This window comes from Cnephaeus nilssonii, assembly GCF_951640355.1.
Source record: "Cnephaeus nilssonii genome assembly, chromosome: 19".
NCBI lineage: Eukaryota > Metazoa > Chordata > Mammalia > Chiroptera > Vespertilionidae > Cnephaeus > Cnephaeus nilssonii.
This window is the reverse complement of record NC_137090.1, coordinates 36,397,315-36,421,581: the sequence shown is the minus strand read 5'-3', so window position 1 is coordinate 36,421,581 and position 24,267 is coordinate 36,397,315. Positions and strand designations below refer to the sequence as shown.

Here is a 24,267-nt window from a genome sequence, read left to right as displayed (position 1 = left end):
CTGGTATGAGGAAAACTGATACATTATGTGTCTCAGATGCTAATGGATGAGAGTGTTTTAGAAAAGGTGGAACTTTATTATGTATTGAAGAGAAGTAAACAAAAATAAGTCATTTTTTTTATCATAGAGGTTCTCAGTATAGAGTTTTGAAATGCAGAGATTGTAATTATTGTGAAAAGTTGATGTAAAATATTTTTGTAAAGTACCTACAATATCATGTATTATAGAAATGTGTTCATTTTTAAATTCAGGTGTTAATGGATACTATTATTTCTTCCTCAAAGTACTGCAGACAGATATGACTGGAAGGAATCAAACTGCCATCACAGAGTTCCTCCTCCAGGGCCTGCCCATCAAGTCAGAGCAGCAAAACCTGTTCTATGCCCTGTTCCTGGTCATGTATGTTACCACTGTCCTGGGGAACCTCCTGATCATTTTCCTGATTCGCCTGCACTCTCAGCTCCACACGCCCATGTATTTGTTTCTCAGTAACTTGTCCTTCTCTGACCTCTGCTTCTCCTCTGTCACAATGCCCAAGTTGCTGCAGAACATGCAGAGCCAAGTCCCATCCATCCCCTATGCAGGCTGCCTGACCCAGATGTACTTCTTCCTGTTTTTTGGAGACCTGGAGAGCTTCCTCCTTGTGGCCATGGCCTATGACCGCTATGTGGCCATCTGCTTCCCCCTGCACTACACCACCATCATGAGCCCCAAGCTCTGCCTGTCCATGTTGGCGCTGGCCTGGGGAGTGACCACATTCCAAGCCATGTTACACACTCTGCTCATGGCCAGGTTATGTTTTTGTGCCGACAATGTGATTCCTCACTTTTTCTGTGACTTGTCTGCTCTGCTGAAGCTGTCCTGCTCTGACACTCAAGTCAATGACTTGGTGATATTTACCATTGGAGGGCTCATTGTTGTCATCCCATTCTCACTTATCATCACCTCCTATGTACGGATTGTGTTGTCCATCCTCAAGGTCCCTTCTGCTAGAGGTATGAGCAAGGCCTTCTCCACCTGTGGCTCCCACCTGGCTGTGGTGTCACTGTTTTATGGGTCAATTATTGCTCTTTATTTATGCCCATCAGCTGATAATTCTACCGTGAAGGAGATGGTCCTGGCTATGATGTACATTGTGGTGACGCCCATGCTGAACCCCTTCATCTACAGCCTGAGGAACAGACACATAAAGGGAGCCCTGGGAAGAGTCTTTTCAAAAAGAAGTCTTCTATTTCTGTATGATGGTAAAGTTTAGTATTTTTGAATTACTTTTTCCAGTAGACATATTGATATTAATATGTGGATATCAAGCCACACTTTTTTTCTTACTAATGATGTTTTAAAAATTACATTCTAAACAATTGTATCTTAAATACAGAGATGAATTGGAGGTGCATAGTTAAACTCGGAAAGGGGATCTCAGTTTCTTGTTAGCAAAGTCTTCCTCTTTATTATCCCATGTGATACTGAACCAAAGTTTTAAAATCTTTGAACCAATCTATATGTCTCCAGTTATTAAAAAAGTAATTTGTCATGTGTTTTTTTGAATCAAACTATTCTTTAAAAATACTTGCCACTATGGAATAAAGTTCAAATTTCTCACTTTCTTGATTACCTCTGCTGAACTGGACTTTTTCTTGTTGACTACAAATTCTTAACTTATGTCTTCCTCAGCAAGTGTTCACAATACCCTGTCTTTTAAACATGAGTCATCTGATTTACTTTCCTTTCTTTTGAATTGAAGCTAACATAAATGGGTTTTCTATATCCCGTGCCACATAGTTTAGTTTGTCTTTACCTGGGAGCTAGCTCATACCTCGAATCCTAAATGTTTCTTCCTCAGTTCTGGGGAAGGAGGCTAGTGTTTAAGGATGCCTCACTCTTGTTTAATATTTTGGAATTTATCAACAACTTTTATATCCATGACCTTAATCTACTCTTGTGATGAATTCTGCTCCTTTTAATGGAATTTACCACCATTTAAAAGATTTAAAAATGGAATTTGATGACTTGCTAGGGTCCCAGAGTGGGTTACTATTGAGCTTATTTAATATCCCAGTATATCTGAATTTAGGGTTTCTTATTTCCTCCCACCTCAGAAATAAGGGGAGCAGGCCTTCATTTTTCAACTTGAGCTCCATGTATGACACTGTCTAGGTTTACAACTGGTTCTATTTTTCTGTATTCTCTCCTCTAAGTGGTAGCATCTAAACCCATACTTTGAATCCTCTCATGTATTCTTACCTCCACATCTCTATCTGCAATCTAGACCTTCACATTTCTTAATTTTTATTTTCATCTTCATAGTAGATATCTCCACTTCAAGTACACTATTAATATCTTAATCTTAATATGCTAAAATGAACTCTTTATATTTCACCAATTTTGTTTTTTATAGTCTATTTTCAGCTTTATTAAGGTAAAGTTTATAAAAATTTTACACATTAAATTATACATCTTAATGAATGTGGACATATACTGTACATACACCCAAGATATAGCACCACAACCAAACATATTTGTCACTTCCAAGAATTTTCTTGTATACTTTTGTGGGTCTTTCTTTATTTTTTAAGAATACTTAACATGAGTTCTATCCTTTTAACATATTTTAGAGTGCACAATACCGTAATATTTGCCATAGGTACTATATTGTACAACAGATCTTAGAAGTTACTCATCTTAACCAAAAGAATCTTTATTTTGTTACCTATTGATAAATCTTTCTAATTTCCCCCTTTTTTCATTCCTTGACACCCACCACTTTATTCTGTCCTTTTATGATTTTGATTAATTTAAATACCTCATATAGGTGGAATCTATATTAATTTAAATACCTCATATAGGCAGTATGTTTTCTGTAATAGGGTTATTTCACTTAACATAATGTTCATCCATGTTGTCACAGATGTCAAGGTCATTTTTAAAATGATGGGCAATATTCCACTGTCTGCATGCATATGCCACATTATTTTATTCATTCATGTATTGATGGGCATTTGGGTTGTTTCCACATCTTGGCTATTGTGAACACAGGAGTGCAGATATCTCTTTGAGATCACGATTGCATTTTCTTTGGATATATACACTGAGTGGCCAGATTATTATGATCTCTGAACGCATAATAATCTGGCCACTCAGTGTACTTCTCTTGAGTACCTCATTTATTTGATATCAAAGATACTATAAATCGTGCATCTAATCAGTTTTCCTCTTTGCACTGGCTGATAGAAAGCTCAGGGCAAATAGGTGGTTGATCTCTAGCAAAAGTCTAGAATACTTTTGGTACCCATTTGAGATACAAATACACTGAGTGGCCAGATTATTATGCGTTCAGAGATCATAATAATATGGCCACTCAGTGTATATACTCATCCCAGAACTGAGATTTTTGGATCATATGGTAGTTTTGTTTTTATTTTTTGAGAAACTTCCCTACTGTTTTACATAGTGACTACACCATTCTATGTTCCCACCACCAGTGTATATGTGTTTACTTTCCCCCACATGTTCTCCCGCACTCATCTTTTAAAAATAATATCAATCCATCCAAACAGGTGTAAGGTTATATCTCATTGTGATTTTGATTTGCATCTCTTAAGATTGGTAATATTTAGCTTCTTTTTCAAATATCTGGAGACCTATGTATGTCTTCTTTGGAGAAGCACTATCCCCTTTGTAAAGAGGGATAATTATTTTTTTGCTATTGAGTTCTGGGAGAATCTCCTACGTTTTGAACGTTACCTCCTCATCAGGTAGATGGTTTGCAAATATTTTTCTCTTATTCTGCAGGAGACCTTTTCACTGTATTGTTTTCTTTGCTGTACAGAAGCTCTTAAGTTTGATGTAGCACCAATTAGTACTTAGGAATAAACCTAACCAAGATGTGAAAGACTTGTATACTGCAGAAAGAATTGAAAGCAGACATAAATAAATGTACAAACATGACATGTTCGTGGATTTGGAAAATTAATATACTAAAACATCCATATTCCCAAAGTGATATATAGATTCACTGCCATCCTTATCACAATCCTAATTACATTTTTTAAAACAAAATAGAAAAAATTCTAAAATTCTTATGGAACCACATTATACACCACAACGCCAAAGAATTCTTGAGGAAGAAAACAAAACCATAAGCATCACACTGCCTTATTTCAAACTACAGGGTGGGGCAAATGTAGGTTTACAGTTGTGAGTATGTGAGTTTATTCTTGTATTATTGTTTATTTATTATTTCATTATTTCCCATATAAACAACTATAAACCTACTTTTGCCCCACCCTGCATATTAAAAAGTTATAGTAATTAAAACTGTAAGATACTGGTATATAGATGGACATATAGACAATGGAACAGAATAGAGAACCCAGAAATACATGCATGTATATATGCGATCAACTGATATTTGACAAAGGTGCCAAGAACATGCATTCGGGAAAGGAAAGTCTCTTCAACAAATGCAGCTGGGAAAACTTGGTATCTACAAGAAAAAGAATGAAGCTGGACCCCTATCTTTTACCATACACAAAAATCAATTAAAAATAGATTAAGGACTTAAAGGCAAGGTCTGAAACTGTAGAATTCTTTGAAGAAAACATAGGGAGAAAACTTAAAAAAATATATTTGGTGACAGTGGTTAATAAAATTATATAGCCTTCAAGGGTATAATTCTATGACACATCATCTGAATATTGCATTGTGTGCTCATCACTCAGAGTCAGATTTTCTTCCGTCACCATATATTTGACCCTCTGTACCCTTTACTATCCCCAGCCCAGTTCCCTCTTAACAACCATACTGTTATCTGCATCTATGAGTTGTTGTTTTTTTTCTTGTTTGTTCATTTGTTGCTTTTATTGTTATACCCCCCCATAACCATATGGAGGGGTATAACACTAAAAGTAAAATCATATGGTTCTTGACTTTTTCTGCCTGACTATTGATTTTAGCATTATATTGTAAAGATCCATCCATATTGTTGAAAGTGGCAGTATTTCATCTTTTCTTATGGCTGAGTAGTATTCTATTGTACATACAGTATGTACCATATCTTCTTTATTCAGTCCTCTATTGAAGGACACTTTGGTTGTCTCCATGTCTTGGCCACTGTGAATAATGCTACAATGAACATAGGGGTGCATATATCTTTGCCAATAAATGTAAATTTTTTGGGTAGATGCCAGAAGAGGGGTTACTGGGTCATATGGTAACTTTATTCTTAATTTTTTGAGGAGCCTTCATACTGTTTTCCATAGTGGCAGCACCAGTTTACATTCCCACCAATAGTGAACGAGGGTTTGTTTTTCTCCACAACCTCTTCAACAGTTATTATTGTCTCATTGATACGGAATCTCATTGTAGTTTTGATTCTCATTTCCTTAATAGCTAGTGAAGTTGATCATCTTTTCATATACGTATATGTTGCTCTTTTGTATGTTTTCTTGGAAAGAAGAGTCTATTCAGGTCCTCTACCCATTTTTTAATTGGAGTGTTTATTTTTTTTGGTGTTGAGTTGTATGAGTTCTTTATATATTTTGGATATTAACCCCTTTTCAAAGTCGTTTGAAAATATTTTCTCCCATTAAATTTTTGGCCTTTTTGTTTGGTTTTGTTTGTTTGTTTGTTTTTTGCTGTGCTGAAGCTTTTTGGTTTGATAAAGTGACATTCATTTATTTTTGCCTTTACTTTAGGATCAAAGTAATAAAAACCTCTCTAAGATCAAGGTACACAAATTTAAGAAAGTTTTATTCTGTATTAAATATTAATACATTAAAATTTATATTAATATCAACTAACAATGAAGAAACACTTTGAAGTACCATTTACAACAGCACTACACAAATACTTAGGTATATATCTTACACAATATATGCAAAGATTTATATCTTGACAATCAGAAAACACTGATTAAAGAAATCACAGATGATCTGAAGAAATGGATAAATATAATGGGAGATATTGGAAGATTCCATACTATTGTTAAGATATGGATATTTGCCTGGCTAGTGTGGCTTAGTGGTTGAGCATCACCTATGAAGCAGGAGGTCATGGTTCAATTCCTGCTAAGGACACATGGTCAGATTTTGGGCTCTATCCCCAGTAGGAGGTGAGCAGGAGGCAGCTGATCAATGATATTCATCATTGATGTTTCTCTCTCCCTCTCCCATCCTCTCTGATATTAATAAAAACATATTTTAAAAAAGAATATGAAACTTTCTGATACTGATCTAGAGATTCAACACAATTCCATTACAATTTTTACTAATAGACAATCTGATGATACAATTTATATGTGAAGGCAAATACAATTTATATGTGAAGGCAAGAAACTAAAAAAGCAAAGTTGGTTTTAGAAACAATGAGCAAAGTAAGAGGACTCATATTACCCTGGTTTCCAGACTTACTGTTAAGCTTAAACCATCAGGAAATTGTGGTATTAGAGAAAACAGGAAAAATAGTTAGCTATAGAGAATATAGAAGAGCATATGGAGCTCAGAAATAGATTGACTCATGTATCATCCATTGATCACTGACAAAAATGTAAAGACAAGTCAGTGGAAAATAGTCTTTTCAACCATTAGTACTTGAAAGATTGGACTTTCATATGCAAAAAAGAATATCAATTCGTATCTCACACTCTATACAATTCACTCAACATGGATCAGATACCAAAATATTTTTATGTGTACGTGTACCTAGCAAGTTCTCCATGACATCCTGTTTCATGTTGTCAGAGAAGTCTGAGAGCAGGAAGTCAGGAGGGTGTAGAGCAAAAAGGAGGTGAAGTGCTCTTAGATTGCATCCTCTAAAGCTAGTCAAAGTCAGTGCAGAGTTGGCTACTGCAGCTGTGGCTGGAAGAAAAGATAAGTCTGAGAGAATTAAAAATGGCACACAAGAAGTGTCTCATATATTTATCAAGGGAGAAGTGCTTAAAACAATGGTTTCATTGATAGAGAAGTTGAGCCTACCACCTGGACATTTTGCAGTTCTTATGTGAACCAATAGATAAAGACCAGGGTGGTGATATTTATTATGGATGAAAAACAAGGATGCTCTACACAAATGAATCAGAGAGCACCATATCTGAAATTATGAGATATGCTATGGGTGACACTTCATATTTTCATGTCTAATAATACATGTTAATGAAAACTATAACAACCTAATAAAGGTACAATTAATGAGGATTCATATTCCCTGAGAATGAAGGTTTATATGACATCACTATGTAAAGAACCCCATCCAGCTTAGATTATGGCCAAGGAGAACATGGAAGGTGTGGTGAAAGAAGGAGTTATAAATGTCAAACATGCTGTAGTGATCAATTGCAATATAGGAAGGAACTGGAGACTAGGAGTTAATCTGACACATTTGTAGAGTAGTAAAGATGATGGTGGTGGTGGATGCATTAAGGTTTTCTTAGAGAGGTAAGGAGATGGAGGTACCTCAATGGGATTCAAACTGGATTTCTTTTTCAATATTGGGTTGAGGAAGATTGAACATGATTTGGGAGAGTTTATCTTTTCTCTTATTCCAGTCTTTGCCATATATGGGCATATAGTTGGGCCATAGAGATCTAATGTTTGTTAGCTGCAGATGTATCTCTCCCCTTGGTTATGTTTATGGGTAATTGGGTTATAGTGAGAGATTCTACCACCCTGATAATATTTTCAAAATATGTTTTCAGGGTACTTTGCTCTGATTGTGCACCAGGTAAAGCCTCCTACACTCCTAAGATATTTTAGGATATTCACTCTCTGGTCCCTGCTAGTTGGCTTCTCCAACCATTTTTCTTCACCTGTGAAAATGTAGGCTTCAGCCCCACAGGCCTAATGTCCATTAAACAGATAGTGTTGAATCGTCCATACATGAGCTTCTCTCCTTTCTCAGCTTCCCCCAAAGTATAGTCATGTATAATCAGTGACTTAAGCAGTCACTCTTCCAGGACTCTGACATCATCGTCCTAGAACCATCCCGGATAATTACTTTGCCTTTAATGAGTTCCTCCAGGATCTAGATTCCTCTGGGATCCAGGGCTCCTTTGGTGTAGGGTTGTATAGAATAGGAGATGTGGGAAGGGCTGTTGCAGGCACAGTTGATGACTACAGAGGCTGTTACTTGACATGGCTTAGTGAATAAAGGGGGAGCAGAATCTCAGACAAGGGCCTGAAATAAATCACCCTCAGACAGTCTAAGTTGGGCAGCAGATGAATGAGCTGGTCTCTTGGGGCCCTTCTAACAGGATGGTCTTGACTTCTCAGGTTGTGTGATGTTCTGCTGCAGTATTTCCAGGTATGATGACCTTCCTCTTCTCCACTTCTCAGCCTCCAAGACTTCCCCAAATCCTAAAACGTTTTGTTGAATGTCCACCAGTTACAATCTTTTTTATTAATAATAGTGTCCATAAATATTACTTCCTATGTAATGTATTCCACAGTGCAATATAATGTTAATATGATGACAGGTTTTAATTCAATAGTTCTAACCCTTGCTATATTTTAGAGCACCTTGAGTTTGAAAAACCTTGGCATAGGACCCTTCTCTAAATTTGTCTTAGGGAGACCAGGGTTCTTTATTTTTAATAACATCATAGTGACTTGCAGTTCACTGTGTCATTAGTGGACAAGGATTGGCATCATCAGAATGCTAATTTACAAAATAGGTGTTTTCCTACTGAGTCAGAATCAGTGTTTTACTTGAAGTCCAGATGATTTGCATGGACATTCATTTCAGAAGCACTCCCTTCAGAGATTTTTATGTGCAATCCAGGCTGAGAACTACTGACTTAGTGGGTGAAGAAGATGAGAGGCTTATTGCATCATCGGCGGTAGCATCTGCAAGTTCTGTTCCCTATGTGTCATCTCTAGTACACAATTGGCACAAGAGTCAGGTCCCATTAATTTACCTGAGCAACAAAATTCAGAGAAACCAGGTGTGCGATTCACCTGATGTTTACCTCCACTGTATTGTCAGTGCATAGTGTTAAAGTGTAAAAACTTTCTGTGTGGCTGGATCAAACAGCATCAAGGGGTGGAAATGACAGCAACTGGAGATTCCCATATCGTGTAGTACTTCTCTGCTTTCTTTGTCTGCTCTGAGGCACCGTAAGGTGTCTTAGTCAAGGTGCTTCAGAGAGATAACATCAAAAAGTGATTATCTATCTATCTACATATATATCTAGCTAGCTATATAGCTCTATTCCCTTTATTATCTATATTAATGGCAAGAGTAGTGAATCTGTGGTACCCTAACATTTTCCATGGGCACAAAATCACATTCATAAATTCTATCATAAAGTGTCATATCCAGTGTTAAATGCTTGAGGCTCTGGAAAATTTAATACATGTAGTCACTCTTAAAAGGACTCCTGCTACCTTTAAAGTTGGATACATGTCTCAGCCTCAGTCATGAGTAGATATGGCCTTTCCTGTATGGATCTTACTATCTAGCAAGGATCAGGTATAAACCAACAATTCAACGGCTTTGAGGGCTATGGGAGCAAACACAGTGTGATGTGAATCATAGCAGTGGTTCTCATCTGGTCTGGGAGACAGGAAAGGTTTAGCTGAGCAAGAGACATGTAATATACCCGAAGGGTAAGTAAGGGCTAGACAGGTGAAGAGAGAGCAGAGGGAGGAAAATGTTAAGCAAGAGAAACAGCAAGTGCAAAAGGCTGGAGGCAAGAAATTGTGACATTGAGGTCCAGCATTGCTGAAGAGAAGAATGTGAGTGCAATTGGGGGGGCAGATGAAAATATGTTGGCAGAAAGGGTCACTTCATAATTTAAATATATGTGGCATAAAATATTATATTAGTTTCAGGTGTACAATATAGTAATTTGACATTTTATATACCTTAGTGAGAGATTCTACCACCTTTCAATGTGGTCACCACACTACCTCTAGTTAAGCATCTGTCACCATGCACAGTTATCCCAATATTATTGGCTATATTCTCCTTTACTGGATGGGTGAAAAAGATGAAGCATTATTTGAAAGGAATTTTGCCTTTATCTTAAGGACAATGAGGAGCCATTGTTCTTATGGACTGTAGGAAGCATGATGATCGGATTTTCGGAGTGGATGTTGATGATGAGAGAAACGTGGGAATGAAAGAAAATCCTCAGGTTTATGGCTGGAGATCCTGGAACTCTTTTAATGAGATGTGGGGAATCAGAGGAGGTGGTGAGGGGAAGAGGAGCAAGGTTAGGTCATGATTTGCTTCTGGGATCTATTGAGCTTCAATAGATCCCAGCCAACGGAAGAAAATCATTAAGCAACTGTATATACTCTTATAGATTAGAGAGACATATACATCTAAAGTTTAAATGGTAATCGAAGTCTTTGAAGTAGAACAGTGTTTAGGAAAAAGCCCTGAGGAACATCATCATGTAAGATTTTGACTGAGCAGAAGACAATTACAGTTACTGAGGATGCCTGGCCAGGCAGGTATGAGCAAAACTGATACATTATGTGTCTTGGAAGCTAATGGATGAGAGTGTTTCAGGAAAGTTAGAACATTATTATGTATTAAAGCAAAGTCAAAAAATGAGTCATTTTCAATCAGAGTTTCTGATTATAGAGATTTGAAATATAGAAATTGTAATAATTGTGAAAAGATGATGTAAAATATTTTTGCAGAGTACCTACAACATCATGTATCATACAAATGTGTTCAGTTTTAAATTCGGGTGTTAATGGACACTATTATTTCTTCCTCAAGGTACTGGAGACAGATATGACTGGAAGGAATGAATCAAACTGCCATCACAGAGTTCCTCCTCCAGGGCCTGTCTATGGAGTCAGAGCGGAAAAACCTGTTCTATGCCCTGTTCCTGGTCATGTATGTTACCACCGTGCTGGGGAACCTCCTCATCATTTTCCTGATTCGCCTGGACTCTCAGCTCCACACGCCCATGTATTTGTTTCTCAGTAACTTGTCCTTCTCTGACCTCTGCTTCTCCTCTGTCACAATGCCCAAGTTGCTGCAGAACATGCAGAGCCAAGTCCCATCTATTCCCTATGCCGGCTGCCTGACCCAGATGTACTTCTTTCTGTTTTTTGGAGACCTGGAGAGCTTTCTCCTTGTGGCCATGGCCTATGACCGTTATGTGGCCATCTGCTTCCCCCTGCACTACACCACCATCATGAGCCCCAAGCTCTGTTTCTCTCTGGTGGCGCTGTCCTGGGTGCTGACCACGTTCCATGCCATGTTACACACTCTGCTCATGGCCAGGTTATGTTTTTGTGCCGACAATGTGATTCCTCACTTTTTCTGTGACTTGTCTGCTCTGCTGAAGCTGTCCTGCTCTGACACTCAAGTCAATGACTTGGTGATATTTACCATTGGAGGGCTCGTTGTTGTCATCCCATTCCTACTCATCATCACCTCCTATGTACGGATTGTGTTGTCTATCCTCAAGGTCCCTTCTGCTAGAGGTATGCGCAAGGCCTTCTCCACCTGTGGCTCCCACCTGGCTGTGGTGTCACTGTTCTTTGGGTCAATTATTGCTCTTTATTTATGCCCATCAGCTGATAATTCTACCGTGAAGGAGATGGCCATGGCCATGATGTACACTGTGGTGACGCCCATGCTGAACCCCTTCATCTACAGCCTGAGGAACAGAGACATAAAGGGAGCCCTGGGAAGAGTCTTTTGTAGAAAGATATTTTCTCGTTCTTTATGATTGTAACACTTGATAATTTTTTCATATTTTTATTTCTTAGATATATTAATTTTGGATTATTATTCCAGATATTTTCCCTCACCATGTTAACTTCAATTAAAATGACATGCTTCACAATTGCTCAGTTTATAAAAGAGATAAATTGGAGCTGTGCAGGTGAACTGGGTAAGCGAGTCTTTGTGACATCTTTGTCTTCCCAAACCCAGGCAACCTTAGCAAAGCACATGTTAAGAAGTACCATTTTAAGTGATCTATATGACTTACATTCTTAACTATTCATTACAGTATATTATTTTTAAAATCAGAACTCTGCTTTGATGGCAGTAGCATCCTATGTAATAAAAGAGAAACATGTGAATTGACTGTACCTCCACTACGCTCACCAGCCAATCAGGATTGAGTATGCAAAATAATCTAACAAAGATGGCGGGTTAATTTGCATGCACAGGCGATGGGCAGAGAGCAGAGGGGAGAGCAGGTGGAGAGTGGAGCAGCTTGGGGAACTTGGCTCCCCAGCCGCCAGACAGAGAGCAGAGAGGGAGAGCTGCCAGCTTGGAGGACTTGGCAGAGCAGGAGGCTGTGGGATGGAGAAAGAGCAGAAAGGGAAAACTAAGAGTGCGGGGAGCACCAGGAAATCTGGGAATAGTAGTTTTTGTGGCAGCCTCAGGACCGTAAGTGGAAGCCCAGGGAGGAGGGGGCACCAGGAATGCTGGGAATGGTAATCTGGTGGCAGAAGGATCTCCTAGACACTAGAGCAAAGTGAGCCTGGAGCAAGTTACTGTTGCAGTGGGGGATGTAGGGAAAGCAAAGGTGAGAGACATAAGTAAAATCAGAGTGTCTAGGAAAAATTAATGGGAAGATATCCTAAAACTTCCAGGAAATCTCCACCAATAAAACAAAGAAAAAAATAAGCCTCTATAATTCTGTGAGCAATAAACCAAACTGGGTTGGGGTCTCAGAAAATTCGCTCATATGATTGCAAAGACAGACAGAAACTCCCGGGTTGGAGAGGGTTCCCCTGAGGGCACCCAGGTTGGAGAGGGTGCAGATCGGGCTGAGGGACCCACCCCCTATGAACGAATCTTTGTGCACCGGGCCCCTGGTTTAAAAATAATTCTCTATACTCTTAGGTCTATACTCAATATTTCAGCTCCTAGTTTCCCTCCAAATGCCTCCTACATACCTCTCCCAGCACAGGTCACATAGTTTATCTGTTAACGGTTTTCCCCCCTCTGATTTATTTTTGTGTCTACCTTGTGTTTTCTAATCTGAAATTGATATTTATAACCCTTTTACGGCATGAGTAGATTTTGTCTTTACATGGGAATAATGAATTCTAGGAGCCCTAAAATTTATTTCCCTAGGAATGTGAAAAGATGGTAGAAACTAGTATACAAATTCAGAGTGGAAGGATGCATCTCTTCTGTTTGGTAGTTTGGACCTCATAAAAGAACTTTTCATCTATATCTTTATTCTACCCTTATGGCATTTCTACTAAGTATAGATGATACTATCACTATTTTGAAGATGGAAAAATATGGCATTCAATTACTAGTACTTGCCAAGTCACACTGTGTGTCAATTGTTGAATTTATGTAAGATCCCAGACTATGTGATTCTATGGGTTCTTCTCATTTTCTTCCACTTCAATGAGAAGGGGAGCAGGACATCTGTAATAGTGCCAACAATTTAAACAAAACAAAAACCTCCTAGCTCTGTTTGTGGCATGGACTAGGTTTCCAAACTTGGTCCATTTGTATCCTTAGTTGTTCCCTCTAAGTGATGGCATCCAAACCCACCACTTTAACCTTCTGGTATATTCTGGCAACCTCCACATCTCCATCTGAAGCCCAGACCTTTCTCCAGAACTTCCAGGTGTTATTCTCATCTGCCCGTGGGTATCTCCACCTGAGGGTCTATGAACAGTTCAATCTCAACATGCACATCATTGACCTCTTTATGTTCCCCCAAGTGTGCTCTTTGTCCTTTATTCTATACTTTGATTTTTTTAAAACTAATTTTTTTGGATGACAATGGTTAATAGGATCATATTTTTATTAATACCTTTGTTGGATTACATCTTCAAGTCATTTTTTCACTTTATTTTTATTGTTGACACTATTACAGATCTTCCCCTCCCCCCCCCCCTTTTACTTGCCTCCACCCATTCCCTAACCCCCTTCCCTCTGGCCATCTTCAAGTCATTTTAAAAATAAAAATGTTACCTGAATACTGTATTTATTGAATTTTCACCTATTTTAGATTTTCCTTTTGTATTTGTGTTTCCATCTGAAGGACAACTTGGCTAGGAATAGACTTTTGAGGACATTTGCTTTCCCGCTTAACCTCCATTTTCCAAAGTAACTATGGAAAACTCTGAGGTAAGGCTGACTACTCCCTCTCCCCTCCACCCCTTATCTGGCCATCTTCTTCCCCCCTTGAAACTTGTAGGATTATTTCTCCAAACATGAAGTTTAATAATTTCATCAGATTTTGTTTGTGTATCAATTTTCTTTTGTTACAATTTTCTAATAACACATCAAATGCCTTTTTTTTTAGGTTGGTATTATAACATTTATTAAAATAATGCCATGGGTTAATAGAAACAGCAAAGAACCAAAGAATTAAAATGCAAGCTATGTAAAATCCCATCAAATACCTTTTGAATTACAAGTCTTTCATCTTTCTTCATTTCAAAAGAGATTTCTACTATCATATCTTGGAATATTATTATTGACCCATTTTTTCCATTCTCTAGTAAGACCAATAAATTTGTTGTTGTTAATCCTCACCTGAGGATATTTTTTTTGCATTGATTTTTAGAGAGAGTGGAAGGGAGGAGGAGGGACACAGAGAGAGAGACATTGATGTGAGAGAGAGACACATCTATTGGTTACCTCCCACAGCCTGCAACCGAGGTAGGTGCCCTTGACCAAAATCGAACTTGAGACCCTTCAGTCCATAGACCAATGCTCTATCTACTGAGCAAAACTGGCCAGGACAAGATCAAATAATTTTTATAGCAGGTCTTAAAGGTATGCACTACAATCTATCTACATATAAAAAGGATTATTTTATACAAATTAAAAAGTAAAATATAATTTATAATATTACGCTTCTGTGAATATTATTAGTGTAGAAATAAGATTTATATTTGAATTCATAGACTGAAAAAAGGGAAAAATGTCATAACACATACACAAAAGTAAAAAATAAAATACTATATCAATCAACCTATGACATTCAAAAGAAAAGTTACAATTTCAAATTAGCTTGTCTTTCTTATACTGTATTAATTGCTCAAGTCTGTCCACATTTCATTTGCTCATATTTATATCACTTATCAACCTCTCTCTCTCCCTCTCTCACGGCCTCTCTTCCTCTTTCTTCTCTTTTTCCTTCTTTTTTTAAAAGTGGCTGAGTCATTTGAGATAGTTTTCAGACATCAAGACACATAGCCTCTAAATTCAGCATTCAGAATCTCCTAGGTTCCTCATATATAATCACAGTGTTATTATTGCAAACAAAAATGTAACATTAGTCCAAATAGCTCCAATGATAAAGCCTTCTTTGTATGAGAGATTTGTTAACATATGGTTTCCCTACCATACTATTTATTTAAAATATACAATTAAGTAGTTTTTTGTATATTTACTGAGTTGTGCAACCATCACCATAATCAATGTTATAACATTTCATTACCCCTAGAGAAAAAACATGTCCATTAACAATCACTACCCATTTCCCTCTATCAATCACCAATCTATGTCTCTATGGATTTGCCTTTTCTTGAAACTTCATGTAAATAGAATCATATAATAGGTGGATTTTGTTACTAGCTCTTTCAATTGGCATAATGTTTTCATTATATGTTGTAATATGTAACATTATTTCATTTATTTTTACTGATGAATAATAGTCCATTGTATGGTTACATCACATTTTATTTTTTATTTTATTTATTTATTTTAAATAATTCTTTATTGTTGAAAGTATTACATATGCCCCCTTTCCCCCCATTGACATCCTCTAGGCAGCCCCCATCCCTGCCCCAGGCCTTCACCACCCTATTGTTTGTGTTTACGGATTATGCATATATGCATATAAGGCCTTTGGTTGATTACCTCCCACCCAGCCACCCTCCACCCTGTTTCTTCCAAGTTTCCACACTCTGTTCCATGCTTCCATGTCTCTGGATCCATTCCGTTCATCAGTTTATTTTGTTACTTAGATTCCACATATGAGTGAGATCATGTGATACTTGTCTTTCTCTGACTGACTTATTTCACTTAACATAATACTCTTCAGATCCCTCCATGCAGTCTCAGAGGACAAGATATTCTTCTTTTTTAGTGCTGTATAGTATTCCAGGGTATACATGTACCACAGCTTTTTTATCCACTCATCTACTGATGGGCACTTGGACTATTTCTAGATCTTAGCTATTGTAAATTGTGCTGCTATGAACATAGGGGTGCATGCATTCTTTCTGATTGGTGTTTCGGGTCTCTCAGGATATATTCCTAGAAGTGTAATCACTGGGTCAAATGGCAGATGCACATTTAACTTTTTTTTTGAGGAAACTCCATACTGTTTTCCATAATGGCTTCACCAGTCAGCATGCCCACCAGCAGTACACGAGGGTTCCCTTTTCTCCACACCCTCTCCAGCACTTGTCATTTGTTGATTTGTTGATGGTAGCCATTCTGACAGTACACCACATTTTATTTATCCAGTCATCAATGGATGTTTATTTGCTCTTTGGGCCTATTGTGAATAGTGCTGCTATGAATATTCATGTACAAATATTTGTTGAGCACCTCTGTGTTGTTGTTTTTTAGGGGTGTACCTAGGGGTGGAATTGCTGAGCGATAAGGTAATCCTATGTTTCCCTTTTTGGGGAATCACTAAACTATATAGTTCACCTTCCCCCGTCTCCCAATGACCCTCCCCCCATCCTCTGCCCTCCTTCCAGAACTCGTGAAAAGCTCAGGCTCCCTCACCTCTGGCTTTTCCATATACTCTTTCTTCTCTCTGGACACTTTCATTCTCCTTTCCTAGAAGACTCCTTAGGTTCCTCTTAAACTTTATTGAGGGGAAAAAAAGGATGTTTTGCCTTCTATAGAAGGCATGGGCCCCATGCTCCTCACTCTCTTTCTGCCACCTTCCTGGTTCCACTTCCCTGCACAAAGTGCCCAGTAAGCTGCAGAAGCCAGCCCTGCTACAGAGCAGGAGTTGCTGGCCCCAGGCTGAGCCAGGGTCCGGACCAGAATCTGACAGTGAGGAAGCAGCACCAGAGCTGCAGGAACAAGATTCCACACAGGCCACTGCAGCAGGCCCAGCTGGCAGCCGCAGCTGAAATTGATGCAGAACCAGTCAGTAAAGCAAAACAGCGGGAGTGAAAAGAGGGCGTGGAAGGCTGTGTCCAAACTGGGTCTTTGACAGTTTACAGGGGTTTCTAGGGTCACTATCCGGAAATTTAAGAATATTGTCTTTGCCAGCACAAAAGCAGATGTGTATAAGAGCCCAGCTTCAGATACCTACCTAGTTTTTGGAGAAGGCAAGATTAAGGATTTATCTCAGCAAGCACAGTTAGCATCTGCTGAGAAATTCAAAAGTTCAAGGTGAAGCTGTCTCAAACCTTCAAGAAAACACACAGACTCCAACTGTACCAGAGCAGAGTGAAGAGGAAGAGGCTGATGAAACAGGCATGAAAATGAAGGACATAGAATTGGTCAAGGCACAAGCAAATGACCTTTCATTCTACAGGTTGACACTCTATCCACTGAGCCAAACCGGTTAGGCAATGATGGCAACTTTTGAGATAGACTTTCATGCAATGGTTCTGATCCCTTGCTTTATTTTAGAACCACATGGGAGCTTTATAGAATTTTGCACAGCACCCCTCTCAGAGATTGTGATTAATTTATCTGAGGGCCTCAGTAATCCTCATTTTTAAAAGTATCATACATCCTTGCAAATCCTTGTATAGTCTATGGACAATAGCACTGGTATTAGCTGAGTGAGTACTGAATTAAAAGTAGCTGTCTTCCTACTGAATCATAGTGTTTTACTTGAACTCCAGGGTAATTGCATAAACATTCATTTCAGAAGCACTTCCCTAGGTTTTTTTTTAAATGTGAAGTCCAAGATGAGAACTACAGACTTAATTGGCGAGGAATCTGAGAGGCTTATTGCATTATCAGTGGTAGCATCTGCAAGTTCTGTCTCCTATTTGTCATCTCCAGCATACTATCAGCACAAGAGTCAGGTCCCACTCATTAACCTGGGAAACAAAATTCCAAGAAACCAGCTGTGTGATTCACATGATGTTTTCCCTCACTGTGCTGTCAGTGCAGTGTCCAAGTGTAAAACTGTATATGTGGCTGGATCAAACAGCATCAGGGGGCAACAATCCCAGCAACTGGACTCAGTTTTGTCTTTATGAAGGAGCTTCCCCTGTCTCTTAGTGCTTCTTCTCTGCTTTCTTTCTTTGCTTTTAGGCACATTAAGGTGTCTTAGGGTGCTCGAGAGAAATAGAACCAATAGATTATCTATCTATCTATCTATCTATCTATCTATCTATCTATCTATCTATCTATTTATCTATCATCTATCTATCTAAATAGCTATATATCTCTGTTATCTTTATAATCTTTACTAGAGGCCCGGTGCACGAAATTCGTGCATGAGGGGGGGTGCCTCAGGCCAGTCAGCACCATTCAGACACCCTCGAGGGATGTCTGAATGCCCGTTTAGGCCCGATCCCACCAGGACTGTTGGCTCCCAACTGCTCGCCTGCCTGCCTTCCTGATTGCCCCTAACTGCTTCTGCCTGCCAGCCTGATCACCCCCTAAGCACTCCCCTGCCAGCCTGATTGATGCCTAACTGCTCCCCTGCCAGCGTGTTTGCCCCTAACTGCCCTCCCCTTTAGGCCTGGTCACCCCTAACTTCCCTCCCCTGCAGGCCTGGTCCCCCGCAACTGCACTCCCCTGCAGGCCTGGGTCCCACCCAACTGCCCTTCTCTGAAGGCCTGGTCACCCCAAACTTCCCTCCTCTGCTGGCCTTGTCACCCCTAACTGCCCTCCTCTGCAGGCTTGATTGCCCCCAACTGCCCTCCCTTGCAGGCCTGGTCCCTCCCAACTGCCCTCCCCTGCTGGCCATCTTGTGCCAGCCATCTTGTGTCCACATGGGGGCAGGATCTTTGACCAGATGGGGGCAGCTATCTTGATCTTGTGTGTTGCAGTGATGATTAGTCTGCATATTACTCTTTTATTAGATAGGATAGAGGCCTGGTGCATGGGTGGGGCCAGCTGGTTTGCCCTGAAGGGTATCCCAGATCAGGGTGGGGGTTCCCTTGGGGTGTGGGGTGGCCTGGGTGAAGGGCCTGTGGTGGTATGCAGGCTGGCCACGGCCCCCGGCGACCCAAGCGGAGGCCCTGGTATCTGGAATTTATTTACCTTCTACAATTGAAACTTGGTAGTCTGGAGCGGAGCCAAGCCTCCTGCTCGCTCTGTGGCCGGCAGCCATTTCCTTTGGGACTTATGTTTCTTCTATAATTGAAATTTTGTAGCCTGGAGCGGAGGCCTAGGCCAGCCAGGGCTGCAGAAGCTTTACTTCCTCCATTGCCAGGGCCAACCCTTGCCTCCTGCTCTTTCTAGCTCAGTGGCTGCTGCCATTTCTGTTTGGATTTGTTTACTTTCTATAATTGAAACTTTGTAGCCTTGAGTGGAGGCTTAGGCCGGCAACTGCAGGTGGAAAGCTTGGCTTCCTTTGTTACCGGGGAAACCCAAGCCTCCCTCCTGCTCTCTGTGGCTATAGCCATCTTGGTTGGGTTTATTTGCATATTTGCTCCTGATTGGCTTGTGGGTGTGGCTTGTGAGTGTAGCTGAGTTAGGGTCAATTTGCATATTACTCTTTTATTAGGTAGAATAATATTAGTGACAAATGTGGTGAATCTGAGGTACCCTGACATTTTCTATGGGCACAACATTACACCCATATATTCTGTAGTAAATTGTCATATTTAGTGTGAAAGGGTTGAGGCCAGTGAGTTCTTGTTCTGGGAAAATTTAGTAGGAGCAGTGACAGTCACTTAAAAGAACTTGTGCTGACTTTGAAGTTGGAGAAATGCATGTCTCAGCCTGAAGCACAGCCGATAAATATTTATGAAACATCAGCTTCATTGAGGCACTGTGCCAGGTGCTAGCCCTTTGGCACTCATGGCCTTTTCTGCATGGACTTTACTATTTAGTAGGAAAGACAGCTATAAACAAATAACCTCCATGGGACTGAGTGCTGCGGGGATAAGCACAGGATGCTGTGGAAACATAGCATTGGGTTCTCATCTGGTCTGGGGAGAGAGGGACTAAAAGAGGGCAAACCAGGGGAAGAAGCAGAGGGTGGAACAAATGTTTTTGTTTGTTTGTTTGTTTTGTTTTGTTTTAAAAGAATTTTGCCTGTATGTTCAGGGCAATGAGAATCCATGAAAACTTAAGGCAGAATGAGGATCTGTTTTTTATTTTAGAATTCCACAGTGTCAAAGAAGTGCATCAAAAGAAAGTGTCCAAGTATGAAAACAGGGAGATGAATTAAAAGGCTGTTCCAATGGTACAGAAAAGTTATGATGCCATCCTGGTCTAGGTTAGTGACAATTGAGATAAGGAGTTGACGAGAAGCAGAAAATCTATAGGACAGTTGGCAGATTGTATGATGGTGAGAGTAAAGAATGAAAACTCTCCAGTTTCTGACTGGAGAACCTGGATCTCTCTTACTGAGATATAGGAAATTAGAGGAGGTCAAGACTGGAAGAGAGAGGGGCAAGATGAGATCATGAATCTGCTTAATTTAAAATGTGTGTGATACATCCCAGGAAAGATAATCATTAAGCAAATGAGTATAAAGTTTTATAAGTTAGAGAGTCATCTACAACTGAATTTTAAATAGTAATCATAGCCTTTGGAATTGTTGAGTTTCCCTTGGTGGTATGTGTGGAATTCTAAGAGAACAATCCTCTCTAATAAAATTGTAATATGCAAATTAACCATCACTCCGCTACATAGGTCACGCCCACCAGCCAAGCCACGCCCACCAGCCAATCAGGGCGAGTATGCAAATTAACCCCAATCCAAGATGGCTACAGCCACAGAGAGCAAGGTTTCCCAGGTAACAGCAAGCCAAGCTTTCCATAGCCGTTGCAGGCCTAAGCCTCCACTCAAGCTACAAAGTTTCAATTATAGAAGGTAAACAAATTCAAACAAATGGCGGCAGAATGGAGCTTGAGAGAGCAGGCCAGGGTTGCCGGCGGCAACAGGGGAAGCAAAGCTTTCCGCACACCCTGGCAAGGCTCACCCGCTTAAGGCTACAAAGTTTCAATTGTAGAAGGTGAATTAACTGCCACAGAAATTGCTGCCGGAGCCCCAGGCTTGGCTCCGCTCCAGGCTACAAAGTTTCAATTGTAGAAGGAAAATAAATTCCAGATACCAGGGCCTCCCCTTGGGTTGTCAGGGGGCGTGGCCGGCCTGCAAACCACCACAGGCCCCTCGCTCAGGCCGCCCCACGCCCCAAGGGAACCCCCACCCTGATCTGTGACACCCTTCAGGGCAAACCAGCTGGCCCCCACCCGTGCACCAGGCCTCTATCCTATCTAATAAAAGAGTAATATTCAGATTGATCATCACTGCAACACACAATATAGCTGCCCCCATCTGGTCAAAGATCCTGCCCCCATGTAGACACAAGATGGCCACCACAAGATGGCCAGCAGGGGAGGGCAGTTGGGAGGCACCTGGCCTGCAAGGGAGGGCAGTTGTGAGGGACCAGGCTTGCAAGGGAGGGCAGTTGGAGGTGATCAACCCTGCAGGAGAGGGCATTTAGGGGTGACCAGGCTGGCAGAGGAGGGAAGTTGGGGGCAAACAGGCTGGCAGGGGAGCAGTTAAGCATCAACCAGGCTGGCAGCGGAGTGGTTAGGGGGTGATCAGGCTGGCAGGCAGAAGCGGTTAGGGGCAATCAGGAAGGCAGGCAGGCAAGCAGTTGGGAGCCAGCAGTCCTGGATTGTGAGAGGGCAGTCGGACATCCCTCCAGGAGTCCCAGATTGGAGAGGGTACAGGCTGGGCTGAGGGACAACCCCCCGCCGTGCACGAATTTCGTGCACCGGGCTTCTAGTGTTTATGAAAAGCCCTGGTACCTCAACATGTAAGAAATTGACAGAGCAGAAGCCAATTACAGTTACTGTGGCTTTCTGAGCAGGCAGATAAGAGGAAAAGCAATACCTTTTATGTTAAAGGAAATAGATAAGAGTGTTTTAGAAAGGCTGGAATATTGTTACCTGTTAAAGAGAATTGAAGAAAATAAGGCTTTTCCATCATAGGATTCTGATTATAGCGATTTGGGATCTAGAGATTATATTATTGTGATGAAAGTGACATAACATATTTTTGCAGACCATCTAATAGACCATATTGTACAACATATGTTTTATTTAAATTCAGATTTTAATGAGCACTGTTATCTCTACTTAAAGGCACTGAAGAAGTATATGGCAGGACGGAATCAAACTTCCATCACAGATTTCCTCCTCCAGGGCCTGCCCATCGAGTCAGAGCAGAAAAACCTGTTCTATGCCGTGTTCCTGTTCATGTGTCTTCCACCATCCTGGGGAACCTTCTCATCATTTTCCTGATTCGCCTGGACTCTCAGCTCCACATGCCCATGTATTTGTTTCTCAGTAACTTGTCCTTCTCTGACCTCTGCTTCTCCTCTGTCACAATGCCCAAGTTGCTGCAGAACATGCAGAACCAAGTCCCATCCATCCCCTATGCAGGCTGCCTGGCCCAGATGTACTTATTCCTGCTTATTGGAAGCATGGAGAGCTTCCTCCTTGTGGTCATGGCCTCTGACTGCTATGTGGCCACCTGCTTCCCCCTGCACTATACCTTCATCATGAGCCCCAAGCTCTGTCTCTCTCTGGTGGCGCTGTCCTGGGGGCTGACCCCGTTGGATGCCATGTTACACACTCTGCTCATGGCAGGTTGTGTTTGTGTGCCGAAAATATGATACTCACTTTTTCTGTGACATGCCTGCTCTGCTGAAGCTGTCCTGCTCTGACACTCGAGTCAATGAGTTGGCGATATTTATCATGGGAGGGCTCATTCACCTTATTCCATTTCTACTCCTCGCCATGTCCTATGCATGAATTGTATCATCCATCCTCAAGGTCCCTTCTGCTAGAGGTATTCACAAAGCCTTCTCCACTTGTGGCTCCCACCTGGCTGTGGTGTCACTGTTCTATGGGACAGTTATTGGCCTATATTTATGCCCATCAGCTGATAATTCTACTGTGAAGGAGATGGTCATGGCTATGATGTACGCTATGGTGACACCCATGCTGAACCCTTTCATGTACAGCCTGAGGAACAGAGACATGAAGGGAGCCCTGGGGAAAGTGTTTTTCAAAAAGAAAACTTCTATTTCTGTATGATGGTAAAACTTAGTATTTTTGCATAATTTTATTCAGTAGACATATTAGATTTAATATTGGGATAATAATCCACTCCTTTTTTAGTGTTGATGTTTTTAAAATAAATTACATTCTAAACAATTGTACAGTAAGTAAAAGAGACCAGGTGCGTAGTTGCACTCAGAAACAGGATCTCAGTGACTTGGTAGCAAAGTCTTTCGTTTTATTATTCCAGGTGATCCCGAGGAAGCATTATTTAAAATCTTTGAACTGATCTATGTGTCTCCAGTTATTAAAGCTATAATTTATCATGTGTTTTTTAACCAAAACTCTGCTTTAAAAATATTTGTTCTTTCAAGTCAATATTGAATAAAACACAAACTTCACACTCTCTTGATTACCTCTGCTAAACTGGCCTTTTTTGTTGTAGAGTACAAATTCTTAACTTACGTCTTCCTCTGCAAGTGTTCACAATGCTGTCTATCAGGATTGATTTTGCTGTGTCCAGTGATTTCGGGTTGTTGTCTGTTCATTTTCATTTGTTTCGAGGAAGTTTTTTTTTTTTTTAATTTCTTTCTTGATCTTGTTTGTAACCCATTCATTAAGAACATGCTATTTATCCTCCATGTGTTTGAATGTTTTTCAGTGTTTTTACTGTAGTTGATTTCTAATTTCACTCCACTGTGATCTGAGAAGATGCTTGATATGATTTTAATCTTCTTGAACTTGTAGAGACTTGTTTTGTGTCCTAATATGTGGTCTATCTTTGTGAATGATCCATGTGCATTTGAGAAGAATGTACCTTCTGCCACGTTGGGGTGAAATGTTCTATAACTGTCAATCAAACCCATCTGATTCAGTGTGTCCTTTAGAGTCGCTGTTTCCTTGTTAAGTTTTTGTCTGGAAGATCTATCCAGTGAAGTCAGTAGGGTGTTAAAATCCTCTACTATAACTGTATTGTTGTCGATCTCTCTTTTAAAATCCTCTAAAAGTTTTTTTTATATACTTAGGTGCTCCTATATTGGATGCATATATGCTTACCAGGGTTAAATCCTCTTCTTGGATCTATTGCTTTAGTATTATATAGTGACCTGTGTTGTCTCTTGTGATGACCTTC

The 24,267-nt window shown here is 40.2% G+C and overlaps 1 protein-coding gene and 3 pseudogenes across 4 annotated transcripts; all 4 read left to right on the top strand.

Annotated features, from left to right (window-relative positions):
- The first annotated feature begins 298 nt into the window (after window positions 1-298).
- Window positions 299-1,242, top strand: LOC307115541 (olfactory receptor-like protein DTMT; annotated as a pseudogene). The gene has a single exon. The product of its transcript is annotated as an olfactory receptor-like protein DTMT (transcript).
- Window positions 1,243-10,765: 9,523 nt separating this feature from the next.
- Window positions 10,766-11,692, top strand: LOC307115512 (olfactory receptor-like protein DTMT; the record flags this gene model as incomplete). The annotated part of the gene is made up of 1 exon (XM_079798711.1): window positions 10,766-11,692. Exon 1 carries the CDS (start codon window positions 10,802-10,804, stop codon window positions 11,690-11,692), a length of 891 nt encoding a protein of 296 aa, XP_079654837.1. The 5' UTR covers window positions 10,766-10,801.
- A 4,602-nt stretch (window positions 11,693-16,294) lies between these two features.
- On the top strand, window positions 16,295-17,495 carry LOC307115474 (nascent polypeptide-associated complex subunit alpha-like; annotated as a pseudogene). Its single transcript has 2 exons — window positions 16,295-16,325; window positions 16,902-17,495. The product of its transcript is annotated as a nascent polypeptide-associated complex subunit alpha-like (transcript).
- Window positions 17,496-22,229: 4,734 nt separating this feature from the next.
- LOC307115472 (olfactory receptor 1E5-like) lies at window positions 22,230-23,171 on the top strand (annotated as a pseudogene). Its single transcript has one exon. The product of its transcript is annotated as an olfactory receptor 1E5-like (transcript).
- Window positions 23,172-24,267: the final 1,096 nt, after the last annotated feature.